Source organism: Zootermopsis nevadensis, unplaced genomic scaffold (genome assembly GCF_977971745.1).
Source record: "Zootermopsis nevadensis isolate Lab colony 2312 unplaced genomic scaffold, Znev_1.0 Znev_ptg000032l, whole genome shotgun sequence".
Taxonomy (NCBI): Eukaryota; Metazoa; Arthropoda; class Insecta; order Blattodea; family Termopsidae; genus Zootermopsis; species Zootermopsis nevadensis.
Genome location: NW_028259164.1, coordinates 1,175,353 through 1,193,935, shown reverse-complemented (window position 1 = coordinate 1,193,935; position 18,583 = coordinate 1,175,353). Strand labels below are relative to the sequence as shown.

General features: G+C 37.4%; 4 protein-coding genes across 7 annotated transcripts in view; 1 reads left to right on the top strand and 3 right to left on the bottom strand.

Annotated features, from left to right (window-relative positions):
• FucT6 (alpha-(1,6)-fucosyltransferase 8) overlaps positions 1–18,583 on the top strand; it is a 29,970-nt gene that overhangs the window by 6,189 nt on the left and 5,198 nt on the right. The window contains exons 1-9 of one of the 3 annotated variants that reach the window (XM_022086873.2): positions 12,370–12,551; positions 13,123–13,361; positions 14,090–14,208; positions 14,592–14,775; positions 15,567–15,732; positions 16,102–16,288; positions 17,228–17,465; positions 17,676–17,852; positions 18,270–18,420. In XM_022086873.2, coding sequence (XP_021942565.2) covers positions 13,135–13,361; positions 14,090–14,208; positions 14,592–14,775; positions 15,567–15,732; positions 16,102–16,288; positions 17,228–17,465; positions 17,676–17,852; positions 18,270–18,420 — 1,449 coding nt within the window. In that variant the 5' untranslated portion in view covers positions 12,370–12,551; positions 13,123–13,134. Of the gene's footprint in view, positions 1–12,369; positions 12,552–12,604; positions 12,822–13,122; positions 13,362–14,089; positions 14,209–14,591; positions 14,776–15,566; positions 15,733–16,101; positions 16,289–17,227; positions 17,466–17,675; positions 17,853–18,269; positions 18,421–18,583 lie in introns of those variants that run through there. The other 2 variants (XM_022086874.2, XM_022086872.2) reach the window with 2 other exon arrangements.
• LOC110841382 (uncharacterized) lies at positions 219–2,815 on the bottom strand. Its single transcript, XM_087359575.1, has 2 exons — positions 2,168–2,815; positions 219–1,455 (listed from the first exon to the last, which is right to left on the bottom strand). Exon 2 carries the CDS (start codon positions 1,453–1,455, stop codon positions 358–360), a length of 1,098 nt encoding a protein of 365 aa, XP_087215701.1. The 5' UTR covers positions 2,168–2,815; the 3' UTR covers positions 219–357.
• On the bottom strand, positions 2,896–6,750 carry LOC147871995 (uncharacterized). 2 transcript variants are annotated; one of them, XR_015538080.1, is made up of 3 exons: positions 6,538–6,750; positions 5,889–6,062; positions 4,297–4,667 (listed from the first exon to the last, which is right to left on the bottom strand). XR_015538080.1 is itself a non-coding variant. In XM_087359583.1 (2 exons), exons 1-2 carry the CDS (start codon positions 5,889–5,891, stop codon positions 3,555–3,557), a joined length of 1,116 nt encoding a protein of 371 aa, XP_087215709.1. In that variant the 5' UTR covers positions 5,892–6,205; the 3' UTR covers positions 2,896–3,554. The 2 variants fall into 2 exon arrangements, 1 of the variants encoding a protein (XP_087215709.1); XM_087359583.1 differs by lacking the exon at positions 6,538–6,750 and having other exon boundaries at positions 2,896–4,667; positions 5,889–6,205.
• On the bottom strand, positions 7,734–11,167 carry LOC110841381 (uncharacterized). Its single transcript, XM_022086878.2, has 2 exons — positions 10,888–11,167; positions 7,734–10,093 (listed from the first exon to the last, which is right to left on the bottom strand). Exons 1-2 carry the CDS (start codon positions 10,960–10,962, stop codon positions 8,648–8,650), a joined length of 1,521 nt encoding a protein of 506 aa, XP_021942570.2. The 5' UTR covers positions 10,963–11,167; the 3' UTR covers positions 7,734–8,647.

Here is an 18,583-nt window from a genome sequence, read left to right as displayed (position 1 = left end):
GAATGTTTCTTGAGAAGTTGACAGTAAATAATGAACTTGTTAGAACCTTGTGTAAGCTCACTGCCATGTGCAATAAGTTCTCATAATCCGATATCTTAAGAAAAGCTATCAGGGACACGCACAGAGATTCTGGTTGGGATGATACGCCTAAATACATTAAGCCATTTAAGGAAAATGTCGAGCGATCTGGAAAGTCAAAAACAAATTAAGATAGTGTATAAACTTAAAAGCTTTTAATATATCGATGTAAGTACATAAATGAAAATAATTACACTTTCGTTTAAGAATATACTCACGAGATTTCGTAACAACATAATAGATCGTATTGCGTTAATTATGGTAGTACTTTGTTAGTCTTTACTCAATTAATAATACAAACATCAAAGTTACGTAAATTGTTAGAGTATTTATGGCAGTGATCGCAGATTTTGATGAATAATTTCTTTGTAGAGACTCCGAAGTTGACTCTACGTGAGTATGTGTTTCGTAGCTGATGTTTTCAGAAATTTGTGTATGTATAATTGATGATATGTTTGCTGTTTGGTGTCTCTCGTTAAAGGTGGGTGATAACTGTTTTGGACACGGTGTGGATGTTTCTAATATATCGGGTTTTGTCCTTGGCACGACTAAACCAACTGCTTCTCGTGTTTGGTTAAGCTCGACTGCAGCGGAAACGGGAGCAGTTTCTTTTAATATGGGAGGTGCTGTACTTTGGCTATCGTCAGTGCAAACAGAAGGTCCATAGTAATTAATTTCGCGTTTTGCAAGGTAATTCTGAAACGCACAGAACGATGCCACAACACCTTTTTCTGATTCCATGTAGATTTCTTTTAAATTTCGAAGAGGCTCGAAAGTTTCAGTACTGATATTCGTGAATATATTTCCATCTAATCGTATTGCTACAAGATTGGGGATAGAAATGAAACATCCTGCAGGCAAAAGGGTGATATTACTAAAAGAAATGTCCAGATATGTGATAGAATCTGACACCAAAATTGATGTGTGATTCGAGAGTGATAAAGGATTGCCTTTCAAATATAATTTCTTTAAATTTAAGTTTCGAGTAAATACGGTAGGTGGCACGTAGGAAATGTTGTTTTCTGACAGATAAATATGCGTCAGGTTAACCAACTCATGAAATAAATTTTCATCAATGTTGCTAATCCCGTTGTTGCTGAGGTTCAATATATGAATTCCTTTGTACCCACGTAGATCATACGTTCTAATTTCATCGATGATATTATTGGATAAGTCAATGTAGTACAGTGTTACATTGTTGTTGTCGGGTATTCTGTTCAAGTTACGCCCTGAACAGTCCGCTAATATATATTCTTCTTCCCCGAGACATTCACAGACGTTGAGGCAGATTTTGCTGTTTACGTTCATTGTGGATATCAAGACAATGAAAGGAATGCAGTGTCCGAATCTTGTACGCTTTGCGTTAGTGAACTGCATCTGAAACACAGCACAACGAATAATCACGTTAAGAGCCGAATAGCTCAGTACTGAGATGACTACCGGCTAGACCAGTGCTTCCCAAACCTGGGTAAATTACACAAAAGTTGGTAACAGTGGTTTTTCTTTGTGACTTGACTGAAATCCCCGACAGTGTTAATGGTTTTGCAGAGCTTAGGTGCAAAATGTTATTTGTAGAAAAAAAAGGACCATTTGGAGTCTTTCTGGTTAATTCACGATGAATATCCTGTGGTAGCTGGGGAGGCCGTGATGCAATTATTACAGTTTCCGAGCACGTACATGTGTGACGTAGGATTTTCCACTCTCGCATTCTTAAATAGCACAAATCTAAACTGTTTTCTGAACCCCGAATACGATGTGTTTTACCTACATTGAGTAAAATGGACTTTCTGATAAGCGCTTTTGGGTAATGAAGGAAAAAGTTTAGGAATCAGTGGACTAGACGAACGGGTTTCAGATCTTGTCTGAAGTAGGGCTTTTTTTTTCGGGAATAAAACTGTCAGAGCGAGAAGTTAACCACTTACTACCATTTCTTGTTGAGTTGTAAGACACAGGCCTACCTCTGAAGACGCGGTGCTAAATTCTTTCAAGCCCATTTGTAACCATTATATTAATCTCGACATTAAATGCATCTTTGCTGAATCGTTCTTACTAAACATATTATGTTTCACTAAGCTGTAATAATACTTACTTTTGATAGTAAAGATCTCTTGCTGCTTGTAAACCACTTAAAATTCAGCGCAGTTTCTGTTTTAGACTGCGGCAGAATTTCAAAAAAAATTGTAGTTTCCACCGAAACAACCTGATGTTGATTTCTGTTCTTGATCACTTTTATTTTCGTTTATGCTCAGCAGTTTTTCATTTCGGAATATATAATTATCTTGATGAAGGTACTACCAGTGTGTGTTTGAAAGACCAGAAACATGTTTCGACAAGTAACATTATTATCTTCATGGTTCGAAACCTGGTTTTATAATATTCTAGTCTTGAATTCCATTTCTAATTTCGTTCCTCTGTTCGTTCTGTTTTCCAGATGTCTTTTGCAGTTAAATGTCTTTTCAGAAGGCACTCAAATTCTTTCGGTTTTCAAGGCTTAAGTCACATGAACAGGTCGTAAATTTCTTTTAATTGTTTGTACACCTAATGTCAGATAAACAATGAGTCATGCGCAATGAAGACAAATAGACTTACGTAAAGGAATCGTGTTGTTTAAATATTGTTCACTGCTTCTGAACTTGTTCGGAACAGACGTGTTCACGTTCAGAACGCAGTTATCTGAATCTTAAAGTATCCCATATGTTGCATTTTAATAACTCGTAATAAATTAAAACAACTGGATGTAACTGTTTTTTTTTAATAATGTCAGGAACAAATTGTGACAATACTGAAGAAAAACATTTACGGCAATAAGCACTGAAATATTTTGAACACTATTTATTAACAAAGTTGGTAACTCATAATTATTATAATCAACTATAACATATGAATATATTTATTAACTTAAGTGGCTTAGGCCATTATTGCCTTTAGGGATCAAAAATATTATTTTTTTATTCAGTTTCATAGGCACTTTATGCATACAATAAATATAAAGATAATTATTTTGAATTTTATCATTCACCTAAATAATGAACTTATAATTAAATTGTAACTTTATTTTTATGCTCTCCTTAGTAACTTTATACACATAAATGTTAGGAATATCGAAAATATGGGGTACAAGTAATACAGTTCGGGAAAAAGAGAATGCATTGCAGTCTGTAAAATGTTTTACTATTCCGATATCTGTCCTTGTCAAACCCACCCTTATGAGATATAATCTGCTAGCATTAGACTCAACCAAAAATACTATCCAGGTCTAGCACGACAAAATTAAATGTAAATGTCTCGCAAACCATAAAAAAACCTCAAATCTCATATATAATATTAAGTTTTTCTTTCTTTGTAGTGTAAATATTGACGCGAATCTTGAATACGTAGATTTTGTTCAAACGTTCAATTTTATTTGCAAATAGCGTTTACAGATCTTTAAAGTTGTGAGAAGTCAGAACAATCTCGGGCCCAGAACTTGGTTCCTTTCAGTGATTGCTTTTTCGTGCAGTACCAACGTCTGTATTTCCCTTACGAGAAATTCCGAGCAGCAGACGTTTGTACCATGGCATGACTTCGCTATCGGCTGAAGAAAATGTCGGATTTAGTGTCTCTGGATTGCTGACGTTAGAATTTGGTGCTACCTTTCTTCGGATGAGACATTTGTTTATGAAAAGGATACAGAATATTCCACAAATAAAAACACAAACAAATATTATGAACAAACTATGTTCTACATAATTATGATAAATTTTATGTTCGTCCTGTTTAATTTCTAAGTGCATTTCAGTTACGGTATCAAATTTATTGTTAATATAACAATTACAATCCAGTTCGCATATAATTGTAGGGAAATATTTAACTGATTTGTTTTTGAAATGCTGAATTACGTTCTGGAAAGATTTCGGAAGACATATTGATTTCTTCGGTTCCAATTTTATGGATCGTAATTTTGTGAGTATCTGGAAAGTATCGGTAGCCAAGTTAATTAGCGGGTTATCATTTAAATGCAGTGTATTTAAATTAGGCACTCCCACAAATGCATTATATGGTAAGTAATAAATGATGCAAGACGATATGTCGAGGTTTTTGAGTGACACAGAATGCACAATTGGTCCCATAATCGATAACATATTACTTCGCAGATACAAATTCTCTAATTTACTGTTATTTTCAAACAGACTTGATGGTATTACATTGATTCTGTTGTAGGATAAGTCCAGTGTTCTTAATACTTTTAAGTTCGCAAATGCTTTTTCATGTATGTTTGTGATTACATTATATTTTAAATCCAATGTTTCCACTTTGAGGAGGTTGCTGAAATCATGTTGACGAATTCCATCAATTCGGTTATAAGCTAGAGAAATCATGGCAAAGTCTCCTTGAAATGACTGGGGAACATCAGTTAGACTACGTTCTGAGCAGTAGGCGAAGGTGCCTCTGAATAAAAACTCGACACACAAACACGAAGCAGGACATCTTGAAAAAGTCGTGGATGTCGAAACACTCGAAGGACCAATACACACCGAAAGGATAAGAATTGTCAAGGCAGAGTTGAATTTCTTTGTCATTCCAGGTACAGAAATCCTTGGAGACGCCATCTAAATGGGAAACAGATAAATACTTTATTTCAAATAATATCCATCACACTAATGATTTCAAATCAACTTTTAATGTGAAAGCAATTATTTCCTTATCCTGTGCAGTGAACAAATCCGTGGCTTGTATTTTACACCTCCGGGATCTAGTGTCGTCGTAGGTCTTTCAGTAGTGGGTGGGCGACCGAGGTTCGAGTCCTGGCAGGGGTCCAAGACCTTTCTTTTCATCGTTATAACCGCACCGGTCCTGGGGCTCACAGTGGCTGCCGGGGACCTTTTCCCGAGGTTAAAGTGACCTGTCTCTATACGGTGGTGAGGATAGGAATTCTCAGGCTTTTACGGCGTGGTTGTCAGACTCATTGGCAAGTCGGATTTTACAGTAATTAAGGCAAAAATATGATGGTAGGATGATCCTGTAGCAGGAATTAGCCTGCTGAAGAAAGTATAATCTACGGGCCTACATTTTGGTAGATAAATCTGGTAGGCAGAGGTCGAATAGGGGACCATTACGAAAAAGTCGTGTAAATAATTTAAATGGAATTGTGTTGATGGCTGTCTTCTGGTATGTCAGTCTGATAGAAGATTACCAACGTTTAAGAGGTACTTACTGTCTCCACTATCAGGTCGATGTAGGTAGTAAGCAACTCAGAAACGTCAGTAAACTTCTACCAGGGTGCACGACGCAGTAACCCAGAAGACATCTAACTCGCAGCCATGAGAACCTCAAATCTCACCTTGATTGATATAAATTACATTGATCTGGCTCAAGACGAAGTGTAACAGTGGTCTAACAGAAGGGAGCCTTCGAGTTAGTTAATTTCTCGAATTATTTATCGACGTTTTTGCAACGGCAAATGTTTTGTAACGTCGATTTTAAAAATTTTAAGCCCTGTTGTAATTTAATAATCTTTGTGGTCTATGGCAGTGGTATTCAACCTGGGGTACGCGAGGACATCTTAGGGGGTACGTGAAATTTAAAAAAATATATATATTATTTTATGATAAACACTGAATAATCAGTAATGTAATTTATTTAATTTATTTTAGATGTAGATTATATACTGTGTATAACTTGAATTATACACCAACAAATTTGGGGGGTACAAAGTCGAAGAGAAATTATATCTGGGGGTACGCGAACAAAAACCACTGGTCTATGGGACATTTTGAAGATAACACTTAATTTTATAAACCAATCTCTCTAAAACATAAAATAATACTTGCCATTAGTCTGAATGTTGGCTGTGATGCCCGTTGTACCAAAAGCAGTTGTGTTATCAGACCGTGTACTCAGGCTATATGGCCCTGACTCTTGTATTTAATCCGCAATCTTCCTCTGTGTATCCCAGTGTACACAAACCACTTTAGATATCTTGCATAGACACCATGACGCACAGTCTAAGGGATTCACATGTAAGGTTATGAAACTAATGTGTAAACATACATTTTACCGTGTGGTTTATTTAAAGACGTGTGTTGCCAACCGATTAGCTGACGTGTATATTCAGTTTGAATATTATGTACCTTAATTCACCCCCCCCCCAAAAAAAAAACAGCGTATTTTAAAAGGTAATGTAATGTTTTATAGGTAACAACAATGCCGAGTAAACAGATGACGTTTCGTAGGTAACAAAAATGCTTGAATACTTAACTTGAATTAGTTACGCTTAAGATGGGTTTGTGGTTGATGAAAGTAATGAAATGTAATGTAACGTTTCCTAGGTAACATAACAATGAAGTTACACTTTTTCGTAACACATTTTTGCCGAATGACCCTTCCTCATAGACGTATTTACGTCAAAAAATTCAAATTACAGTAAATATCGGTTAATCGGGGTAGCCGTTTATTTGGGACAAATCTTAAAGAACAAACCTTTTTAACTCTTTACGTGGAACTTCGCATAATTTGTCCAAGATGTTCTAGTCCCGATGTGTCCAAATTAACCGGAATCCACTGAATTACTGAAGAAGTTTCCGGAGGAATATTTGGAAAAAAAAAAATTTACAGTGGAACCACGGTTCCGGAGAATTTGACGTAAATACGTCTCTGTATTTAAATTATATTTACGTCTCTGTAATGTAATGTTTTCTTCAATGTCATCCATCTTGTTACGAAAGCGGATTGTTGACGGCAGTAATGTAACACAACAATGCCGAGTAAACAGATGACGTTTCCTAGGTAACATAACAATGCACGCAAGCTAACCATTGTTATCGGTCCATATTTACACATTGTTGATATGGATCTTACACATTTTCCTTTCACTTTTTCTCGGAATGACCCTTCCATATAGACGTATTTACGTCAAAAAAACTAATTGCTAGCGTGTTTGAAAAGGAAACATATGAATAACTTGGATCGAACATGTTAATTCATATAATACATATCAAAAAGATTATGGTTTTTATCAGGGCATAAAAGGTAAGTTCTTTACAAAACCATATTCATGTAACACCTCACTGGACGTTGATTGCACAGGAGTTGGTGTATTATATTGGGCAATTAGCTTTTATGTCCACTGGTCTGATTGCCGTCGTAGATGTGAATATTTTGCTAACAGATCTTATATCGCTTCTTCATAGCACGTGTGTCACGCATGTGTTCTTGTGTTAGGTGTACCACAGCTATCGAACAGATAACTTATCTTTAAATGTATTTCATTTCCTCCTTTGTAGATTCTTCTTTCTAAAATTCAACACAAAACTTTGCCGACGTTCTTCGTATTTGGGAGACCCTGGGTAAAATCTTTGACACGGAGACAGGCTATCCTGACTCAGGTTTTCCTCAGTCCTTCTAGCCTGAGCAGTGTCTTAAATTATTCCAGGAACTCTTTCTTCCATAACCTCCCCAGTTTATCGTTCATTCACTTAACATTTATCATTCGACGCAGTGACAGCGTCGATAATGAAATCATCAATAAATAAATAAATCTACGAATTAGGTCAATAGCTTAGCCTGTTACGACTTCATGTTCTCCTTTCTTGTACATTTAAAAATAATTTCATGAATTACGACCTAAAACGTTCTGTGCATTTTATTCTTTAAAACATAATTACAAGACAACAAAATAAAGGATTTAGAAATTATTTATTACGCAATTTGTACAGTATATGATGCTTTTAATTAAATAATGTGATCTTCTATAAAAATATTGGAAAGTTACGAATGCCTGTCTAATTTTAATTTACATACACCTTTGTTTTCCTTATTTGCAACTGTATTCGTTATCACAATTGAAAGATAAGATTACATATTGATAGCTGAAACTACGTACCGAAATAAAACATTTAAAATGAGTTATTTGAATCTAAATATTTTGATCTTAATTGTTGGTGAATCCTCAGACATAGAGAAATAACTTCCCTATGAAAAGATTCAAATCTGACCCAGCCATGTCCATAACTTAAACATTCCTTTGCTGAAAGAGATGGAATTCTCCTCTTTTACCCGTTTACCCGGGATTTCTTAATTCAAAATCGTTTCAAATATAACTTTAAAACATTTACACAGTTTGATCCCTGCTTGGAGCATACAATTTGCTATGCACAGTGTCCCACGAATTTATGTCAATGTTTCAGATATTCTTTCTTTGAAATTATAATTAACTAAGTCTACTGAGCAGTCATTCTTACAAAGGTTCTTATCTTATAGATAAGGAGCTGCCTGTACAGTATAACTTAGCACTGTTAAGTGATCTCATACATCGAGTAGACAAAATAGTAAGAACGAAAATCTGTAAACCAATGTGGAATATGTATTTACATTTCTCGTGGGTTCAGAGTTCGTAGCGTGACAATTACAATGTGTTTCGCCATAATTTAATTAAATATGTAACTCATTCAATTACATTATCTAATAATGCATCTAACACTCATTACGGACCATTTATTATCTGAGATCTGAGGTTATATACAGACGCGTTATCCTGCGTTGTGACTCCGTGCAGTCTTGTGGAAATTAATTCTTCATCCTTTGATGTTAATTAGTTGGTGCGTTTACATACAACCACATTTGGTTTGCAAGTGGTAACTGTAACCCACCCTCCCCTGTTTTGTGTCAGTGGTGACAATTGTATATGGATCTCACTAGTAAATCTCTTGGATCTTTCGCCATTAGATGGTTCTGCATCGTCTTTTGTAGTGGTGGTAAGGGATGTATCCTCCGCAACCGACGATCTGAATTCTGACACATCCACGAGTTGTCTCATTGGCCTCTGGGTCTTTACTGTTGGTCTCACCCTCGTCGGTTTATCATCTATGTTGATTTTCGTGTTTCCCAGTCTGCGGGGATGTTCTGTTGCGGATGAATTTGGCTCATCGGAAGTCTTACGAAGTAATCTCGATCTTACATAACCGTCTGCTTCATGCGTTTCGGATAAATGTCCATCCACGAGTTGTCCCATTGGCCTCTGGGTCTTTACTGGTGGTCTCACTCTCGTCGGTTTATCATCTATGTTGATTCTCGTGTTTTTCAGTCTGCGGGGATGTTCTGTTGCGGATGAATTTGGCTCATCGGAAGTCTTACGAAGTAATCTCGATCTTACATAACCGTCTGCTTCATGCGTTTCGGATAAATGTCCATCCACGAGTTGTCCCATTGGCCTCTGGGTCTTTACTGTTGGTCTCACCCTCGTCGGTTTATCATCTATGTTGATTCTCGTGTTTCTCAGTCTGCGGGGATGTTCTGTTGGAGATGAATTCTGCTCATCGGAAGTCTTACGAAAAAATCTCGGTCTCTCATAACCGTCTGCTTCATGCGTTTCGGATAAATGTTCATCATAAATGGTCTCTAGCAATGGACTCGATGGCGTAAGCGGTGGTGTATCATCAGGTATCAATGTTAAGTAATCCCCTTCTCCTTCAAGTTGTAAAGTTTTAAGACGTTCGGGAAAAACGGGAGGTGCAGGTGGTAAGTTTTTTATCTCTGTTTGTTGTCTAGAGTAGACCAGAGAATTAGGTGTCAAATAATCATCCTCTGACGTTGTATCTCCCGGATGTTTTTCGCTCACTGGGGGCGAAGGTAGTGGACGACGATACACAAATGTTTCCACAGGCTCTCTCCTTTCTGGTTTTTGCCTTATGTTCATGTTCTCATAAATGACGTTTTTATCGCTGTCTCTTCTTTCCTGTATTTTGTTCTTGATTATTTGTCTTGAACAAGCCCATATTAAGAGTGCTATACATAAAACACATATTGAACCAACCAAGACAAATGTGAGAATTACCGTTACATCATACATGAGAATCTTTTGAGCACTTGAAGGGACTGAAGTATCATTATAACCCGTTGAAGCAGGCGTAGTCTTGACATTCTCTTGTGCATCAGCAACTGACTGTAGGTACATGGTTGTTGGGAGAGACGATGAGGAAATTACTTTGAAGTAGTGTCTCAACCAGGAGTCGATCGGTGTCTGGTGAAATGCAGTCATCTGTGTAATGAAATTAGCGTGATAAGATCATAATTTATTTGTATGGCTAATGATAAGTTAGAACAGCCATTTTTGTACCACAGAAATATGTCCTAAAATAAACACTGAAGGTATACATCGTTATACATTGGTTTGTTATATACAGAGTGATTCAAAATGTTAGGGCCAAACTGAAGGAGCGTATAGAGAGACTCAGAGAGAACAACTTTCGAATAGGAATCCATGTCCTCCGAAGTTATCCTGAGTCAGTCGAGGCCATCGAAGGTAGGGACGTCTGGCATTGCTATTCTCGTACTAGCTTGATTTGTTTTTTGTTTTTTTATTAATGTACAAGGATTACATTAGCAATCTTACAAACCAGAGTCGTGCTTCAGAGGTTGATAGTCGCTATGCTGATCAAGGATTTTTCCACATTTTATGGAACCCTAAGATTCATTACAGTATTCACAAGCACCAGACACTTGAACCTGCCCTGAGCCAGTTGAATCCACCCATACCCAGCACATGAAGATCGTGTTTTCTTTGAAAGATGAATATTATTAAACACACCTTCCTATGAACTTCAGATCTCAGTCCAAGCCCTGTTTCTTTCTGTTTTCTATTACAAGACTTCAAATTCAAGTTGCTGCAAGTAAGTAATATGACCGAAGTACGAATATGTTTACGAAAGTCAGTATGGAAACAGATTATTTTCATTCGGTAGGATTATACATTCTTTTGACAATGCGAGTATACAGTCGAATATCCAAAGATTATCCTGCACCATAAAGTGAGTGAGTGAGAATTATACATACTTGCTGTTCATTGACTGTATCCTCTTCATCTATTTGATTATATGCTCTTGTTATTATCATAGAGTTTAAGAACATAGAAATCTTGGAGTTCTTGGTGGTGACTACAGCAGACTCCCCCCCCCCAAAGAGCCCTGTCACTGCATGATTCTATGATCTATTTAAGTTTCTATATTGTCAAAATCACCCCATCCTTGCTAAGATCCACAAACGTTGTCAATCGATAAGGCACACGACACTGTATACAGTTGGTCTGTCTAAAACCGCCTTCAGGACTGTATCCTATAAGATACTCCACATATGTAGAAGATAAGTTTGCATTGCTGACCAATCGTATTTCTTGTGTAGTGTTTTTTTTAATGCTGTTAGTAATCGATAAAAGACTCTAAAAGATAAAGCGTGGTGAATTATACGAAAAGTAGAAGTACCTGAAATCTCAAAGTTCGTTTTATACTCCGACTTCAGTTCCAAATCAAGCCAAGAGGGGCGTCGAGACGCCAAATGACACGATATTCAAAACCGACGCCGACCGTTGAGACGCCTACAAAAGATTTCACGCGTAGCTTACAAGAGCTTAGTGAAAACACTAGGCAAAACCGTGGCAAATCGACGCCGAGCGTCGCAAGCTGCTGCCTTCGCAAGGTCGACTCAAGATTCATGACCCCAGGGAAACCGACGCCGTGCGTCGAGACCCCTATTGTCGTGACAGTGGCACAAGATGCTATCGATACGCCAAGATGACCCAGAAAATCCTCAAGACGATGTGACGCCACTACAAGCTTCGGGAAAACATGTGCAACGATTGTGACAAACCGACGCCGAAACGCTAATCGTCTAGACCGCGACGCCCTCTCAAGACGCCGTATTTGAAATATATTGAGGATGCCATTGGAAAACCGACACAGATCATAGCGACGCTTGGAAAAGGCATTACATTCACAGCATGTGAGCATTTGGATATTATTAAAAACGACATCGGAAAACCGAATTCAAAATTCAGTCCGTACCGCAAAGGAAACACTATACTTCGCCATTGCGAATATCAGTTTGTTAACTCTATTAAAGGAAATGATCGCTGTTTGCTCTCAGAATCATAAGAACCATAAAAAGTGCAGGTATATATTATTAAGCAGATGGGGCAGATATTTACCAGTAGGCTTTAAAGGGTTATTGGTCTTCAATTTCTTATTCTTCCAACTGATCGACATTCAGGAAGCTGTTTTGGGAATCTAGTGTTTTCCATTCTCGTAATATTATCAATTGGTTTTGTTTATTCTTATTGATATAATTATTACATTATCTAAGCGTGAGGACAAACAATAACCAAAAAAACACAGTAGCATTAATAACGGAAGTTTTATAAAATTAACAATTACTCTAAATCAAAAGTGAAAGCTAAATATGGGAAGTAGTTTACTACTGGGCTTATAGATCATAGTAGTTCGCCAGCACGAGAACACTGTTACTGGATCCAGGTATAATGCGCCGAAGTTGGTAATGGCTGTGATATGTGCCAACAGCTGTACGTATGGTGGAAAGAATAATGGAGATTGATTTGATATATGTTTTTCATGTTATTTATTATTTCATTGCTTGATGAAAATGTTGGCATTGATTTATGTAACAGTAATACCAATTTTAAATGTGTGATGACGTTAGGAACAGATGTAAGTTAAAAATTTTACTATTTGTTTAATCATTTTTTTGAAGGAACGGGGTTGTTAAATCGTATGGAGGATGAATACGAATTATCTAGGTTAGGAAGATCCCTCAGGAAATTATGTTGAGCACACGTTGAGTGAATCTTCTTTCCGTTTGTTTGTAGTATTATCAACTAATTAATGTTTAATTTCTACAATAAAATGTGTGTTATTATTTTGATACATTATTGTTTACCATTAACAGCGGAAATTCTGGGAATGACGTGTGTTGCGTAGGTAAGATTTTGAAATGAATATCAACTTCCGAGTCAGTTTTATGAGTATAGTGGCTGTGAACGATTGAAGCAGTGTATTGAATCATGATGACAAGCAGTCATGATTCTGTTTGATTGTATACATAATTGTCGGTTTGTTCGATGTACATTTAAATATTATCATTTTTGTACTTCTGATGAAAGTTTGGTATTGTTTGTTCCAAACCAACAAAACCAAATTTATCTGCAAAAGAGTACTGTAGGAGCAGAAACTGTTCTGGGATGTGGTATGATGTTCATCTATGTGCTTTTTTCTTTTACAGTGATATGAGGCCATGAAGTTAGTGCGGCAGGTGGGTTGGGGCCGTGTACTCTTAGTGTTATTAGTGATATGGTTGTTAGTGTTGGTGTTGTTTGCTGCATCACCTGTATTTCGGGTTCCATCATCACCTGAACCAGATTCCCGCACAATTCAGCGCTTAGCACGTGCATTTCATGACCTGGAAGTCCTGAAGAGGCAAAACGCTGAACTCAGAAGCCTCTTCACAGATATTAGTGTTGGGTAAGAAATGGTTCCTCACAACACTTCTTTAAACCGTTGCTTTGTTGCAGCATATAAGTAACTGGTTTGCTCATTGGCTTTACATCTAAGCTTTAAAAATCATTGATTTGATTCAGAAAGTTATTATGACTGCATCAAATACCAGATTAATTACAAAGTCTCATACGTGTGTTTTATCTCCATAAGCCACACATCAGCAAAATGACTAGTGTCATGGCAGTTTTGGACTCAACTTACTTCCGAGGGTCAAGTATTTAGGCATTATAGTCATATATCTCACTGTGGTAGGCAAAACTATGCTAGTCTTTCCCATTTCTGAAGCTATTTGATCTATTCTATCATTCGGTATTAAAAATGTGTTGATTCTAAATAACCACCATAATTGATACTGTTATTAAATACACCATTTATCATTCACCCCCAAAGTCAAAACCGTATTTCTTACATTAATTCGAGAACATAGCAGAATGCTCCAATACAGGAACAAATTATTAATTATACTAGTCATTTATGTTGGTGACAGTGTGAACAGAAGCTGTGATATGTTTAACAAAATTTAAACTGCAAACCAGGAATTTTAATCCTTTTCCTCACGAGCATCTTTAGAACAGGGTACCGGAATGTAATAAGTGTTACGGTGACCCGTCACCCAGAATTTAGCGAGTCCTGGCTACGATTAAGATCGATAATAATAATGTTTCTAAATTCTTTGTATTTTGTTCTTTCAGAGATCCGTCTCTGAAGCAAGAGCAGCGAGATGTGTTATTTCAGGACTTGCAGAAAAGGCTGCAGAAAGCAGAACAATTGTTGGAACATTCTCATGACACTGAAAAATTTGGTGGAATTGGTGAGAAAAGCAGTGTATTGCAGTGTTTATTTAAGTCATTTTACTGTGTTTTATGTAAAAAAAAAAACCCAGTTTTGCCCTGAAATAGAGGTATATTATTTTAGCACCCTGTGTCTGTAATTGGAACTTAACTGCGGTGTTGTTATTGCATAAATTACTTGTGGGTTATCGGGACACAAAACGGGAGGGTCGAATATCTGGATTCATATTTAGCTGAGTTCAGACGGTACATCTTGCAGTGAAAGTTTAGGACAGGAAGCTACATAATATGAACTCGGTTACTACGCAGTCCGTGTAAAATTTTGCCTGCTTATTAAATAAGGTGTTTAAAGTTTTGTTTTTATGTCAAGAACAGAACCTAAATGTGCATTATTATTTTTCAGAGCCCCGAGAGGAACCAAGCATACAATATGAGCAGATGAGACGTAAGATTTCAAATGGAGTCCAGGAGATGTGGTACTTTGTCAGTGGAGAACTGAAAAAAATACAGAAGCAAGCTTTGGCTCTGTCTCCACAACTTGCTACTAGAATCACTCGAGTGCTTGAGGAAGGCGTTGTCCATAAGAGGTATCATAAGTGGCAGTGTAAAGTGTATTTGCAATTATTACGCATTAGCTAGTTGGTCGTGTTTAGAGAGTACATCTGAAACTGCACGTAACACTCGGGCTTGGAGCGTGTACGTCATAAATTATTGAGTTACGGAAAATTATTCTTATAGGGCGTTGTTTGCTGTCCTGGAGGCTGCATGTTTGTTTATTTGCTCCTAATAACTTTCAAACTAGGTAGCAATTTTTTATGTTATTACAGAAATTTACTACTAAATGGTGTAATTATGGCAGGATATATTGTGCAATTATTAATTTATATTGCATTACCTTCTAAACTCACTATATACATTGAAGCATTTGAAGAATAGTATATTTCTTGAAGATTTGAGGTTTTCACAGCGGTGAGCATGAAGATTTCTGTCTTCTGGGTTGTTGCGCTGTGTAGTCTGGTCGATGTTAACCAACGTTTCAGAGGTCATACTGCCTCCGTCATCAGGGCAATGAGTATGAAGATTTCTGTCTTCTGGGTTGTTGCGCTGTGTAGTCTGGTCGATGTTTACCAACGTTTCAGAGGTCATGCTGCCTCCGTCATCAGGGCGATGAATATTCATCTGTAACGTTGGTTAACATCGACCAGACTACACAGCGCAACAACCCAGAAGACCGAAATCTTTATATTTCTTGAGTTTGTACAAGAATTTCAAATCCTTTCTTTGATTCTGAAGTAACATCGACACTGCACCTGTATATTGCCGATAAGACTGTCATATGAACAACAGACGGTACTAAATGTTTACACTTTGCGTCTAGGTCATTGATTACGGACATAGACACGCTGTCAGAAGTAGACGGGTACGGTGCTTGGCGAGAGAAAGAAGCGAATGATCTGAGCGACTTGGTGCAGCGACGATTCGATTACCTACAGAATCCTGAAGACTGTGGATCAGCAAGGAAACTAGTCTGCAATCTGAACAAGGTGATACTGTGAAAAAAATATAGATGAAGATAAATAACTTTGGTCTAAACCAGTTCAATCCAGTCCACATTATCAAAACATATTTCTTTTTAAATCTATTAGTTATTGTCTTCCTTCATCTTAGTGTTACACGTGTTGATGTTTTATGAGAATTTTGATCCAAATTTTGTATGTGTTTCTTGTTTGTGCAGCCCATGTGGCCTTGATTCAGTGACCGTAACACAAATAATGGAGTGTAAGTCACAGAGTTGCTCATGTATAATTTCTTCCACTCTGCAGTAATTAATTTTTTTTTCTTCTCTTTTCCATATGTTCTGCATCATTTGTTTAGAATGAAAGACTTAATTAAGTAAATACACTGGGTTACAGGGCTGTGGATATGGTTGCCAACTTCACCATTTGGTGTATTGCTTTACTGTAGCATATGGCACAGAACGAACCCTGATACTTAAGTCTCGAGGTTGGCGTTACAGAAAGGCAGGCTGGGAAGAGGTGTTTCTGCCAGTTAGTCGAACCTGCACTGATCCATCAGGAAGAACACACAGCCACTGGCCAGGTAAATTGTCTGATCGCAACTGCTAGGTTTGTTAGCGTGACGTCACAGTGAGTTAGCTTATAAGGTTCTCTTGATAGAAATGTTGCTGTAGTAGTTTGAAAAACAACTCTACAGTATCTTTAATTGTACTGCGGGAATGATAAGGGAGTTTATCTTTTCTTTGAAAAAACTATCACGATTTACATTTTTCCGCAGCTTACTTCACATTCTTGTTATCTGATTAATTTTCCTCTCATTGTACTTTATATGTATCATGTAATACTTTCCTTCTTGTTGTGTCATCGAGGGTAACAAAATAAAGCAGTCTTAAAATTCATTCAATTAAATACTGGCAGTCATACAAACATTTGTGGTGAAATTAATTTTTATTTCTATGTGATTTTGCTCAGAGGGAGGAACATAGATTGCAGGTGTTTGAGAATCGGGTGTAGAGGAGGATATTTGGGCCTAGGAGAGAAGACGATGGGGCATGGAGAAACCTGCATAATGACGAACTTAAAAATCTGTACTCTTCCCCCAATATTGTCAGGGTGATTAAGTCGAGAAGAATGAGATGGGCGGGGCATGTAGCGTGCATGGATGGGGCAAGAGGTGTGCACCGGGAATTGGTTGGGAAGCCTGAGGGGAAGAGACCTCTGTGGAGACCTAGATGTAGATGGGAGGATAATCTCAGGCGGGATCTATGGGAGATAGGAGTTGAAGGAGACTGGATTTTGTTGGCCCAGGACAGGGTCCGGTGGAGGGCTTTGGTTAATTCGGTGATTAACCTTCAGGTTCGGTAAACCATCTAGTTAGTTATGTGATTTTGCATATTACATTGACTTTTATGTTTATTTATTTCATGTACAAAGCAGGACATATATCTTATGAATGTTTCATAATGTATAATAGAATAAAATTATTTCTTGAAGTGTACGCTCGTCATTCCATTTCCTTCAGGAAGACCAGATACTCAAGTTGTAGAACTACCGATTGTGGACTCTTTGTCGCCGCGACCTCCTTATCTGCCCTTGGCTGTACCAAAAGATCTGACTCCTAGGTTGGCTCGATTACACGGTGATCCAATAGTTTGGTGGATTGGTCAGTTCCTTAAGTTCATTCTTCGGCCACAGGAGGCCACAAGTAACATGATACAAGAGGCTTCGGTCAAACTTGGCTTCAGGAGGCCTATAGTCGGGCAAGTAACATAGACTTTAAGTAGTGTGACATGTAGTTTTAGGATTTATCTGAGAATGTAATTGAGACTGATGATCATATTCATGTGACGTTCGATGAAAGTTCACAGGAATGACAAAGCAAGTTCTTTGAAGGTGCCTGTACTCACTAAAGGTCACTGACATTTTTATAGAATGAATATTTAATTGCCAGATGTTTTACTTCATTTCAGTGTCCATATCAGGAGAACCGACAAGGTTGGAACAGAAGCGGCATTCCACCCCTTGGAAGAGTACATGTCCGCCGTGGATGAATACTACTGTCTTCTAGAAATGAAGCAGAAGGTGGATAGACGGAGAGTGTATCTTGCTTCAGACGATCCGAAGGTCATTTCCGAAGCACAGAAGAAGTAAGAATTTTCCTCACATGTCAAAAGTGGTCTTAATTTTAACAAGTTACTTCAAAACACTGCTATTTATATGAGGTACACATTACTGAAAGTGTCAATGATTCTGCGATTGCTGGACAAAATCAGGAAATTTTACTGACACACAAGAGGTAAAGAATAACAAATTGCCTAATTCCTGTATCATATTCCTCTTTATCAGTCTTCTTACCAGTGCGTTCAATTTAATCAGATGGTTGTCTGTTCTTTTATTTATAAAAAGAGTGAAAGCGTGGACACAGTATTTTCTGCTCGCAAAATTGAATTGTTAGTCATGATTGATGCATAGCTTTTGTCCTTTATGCTAGGGAAATGAAGACTGGAAATATTTACTAGCGTCATCTTAAGAACTGCCATTGAACGTGTTTTACTTTTTGACAGGTATCCCGAATATGATATCTTGGGTGACCCAAATGTGGCAAAGACTGCGGCAGTGTCGACACGATACTCGGACACATCGCTGAATGGCATCATACTCGATATTCATTTCCTGTCATTATCTGATTACCTAGTCTGCACTTTCTCATCACAGGTAGGTCTCACTTATTCCTTTTCTCATGTTTGTATGTTTTGTGAGTTTTTCAGAGTCACCATTATGAATTTTATATAAATTTGCATTAAAACTTTGGACCCAAGTTTTGTTTTCCCAATAATAAAATTAATAAAATTCTATTGTAAAATTTTTTTGTAGTCTG

Coding starts and splice junctions, on each gene's coding strand:
- LOC110841382 (XM_087359575.1), bottom strand. CDS start 1,455: ATGCAGTTCACTAACGCAAAGCGTACAAGATTCGGACACTGCATTCCT.
- LOC110841381 (XM_022086878.2), bottom strand. CDS start 10,962: ATGTTCTTAAACTCTATGATAATAACAAGAGCATATAATCAAATAGAT. Junction 10,094..10,887: donor ATACAGTCAATGAACAGCAA/GTATGTATAATT, acceptor TTCATTACACAG/ATGACTGCATTTCACCAGAC.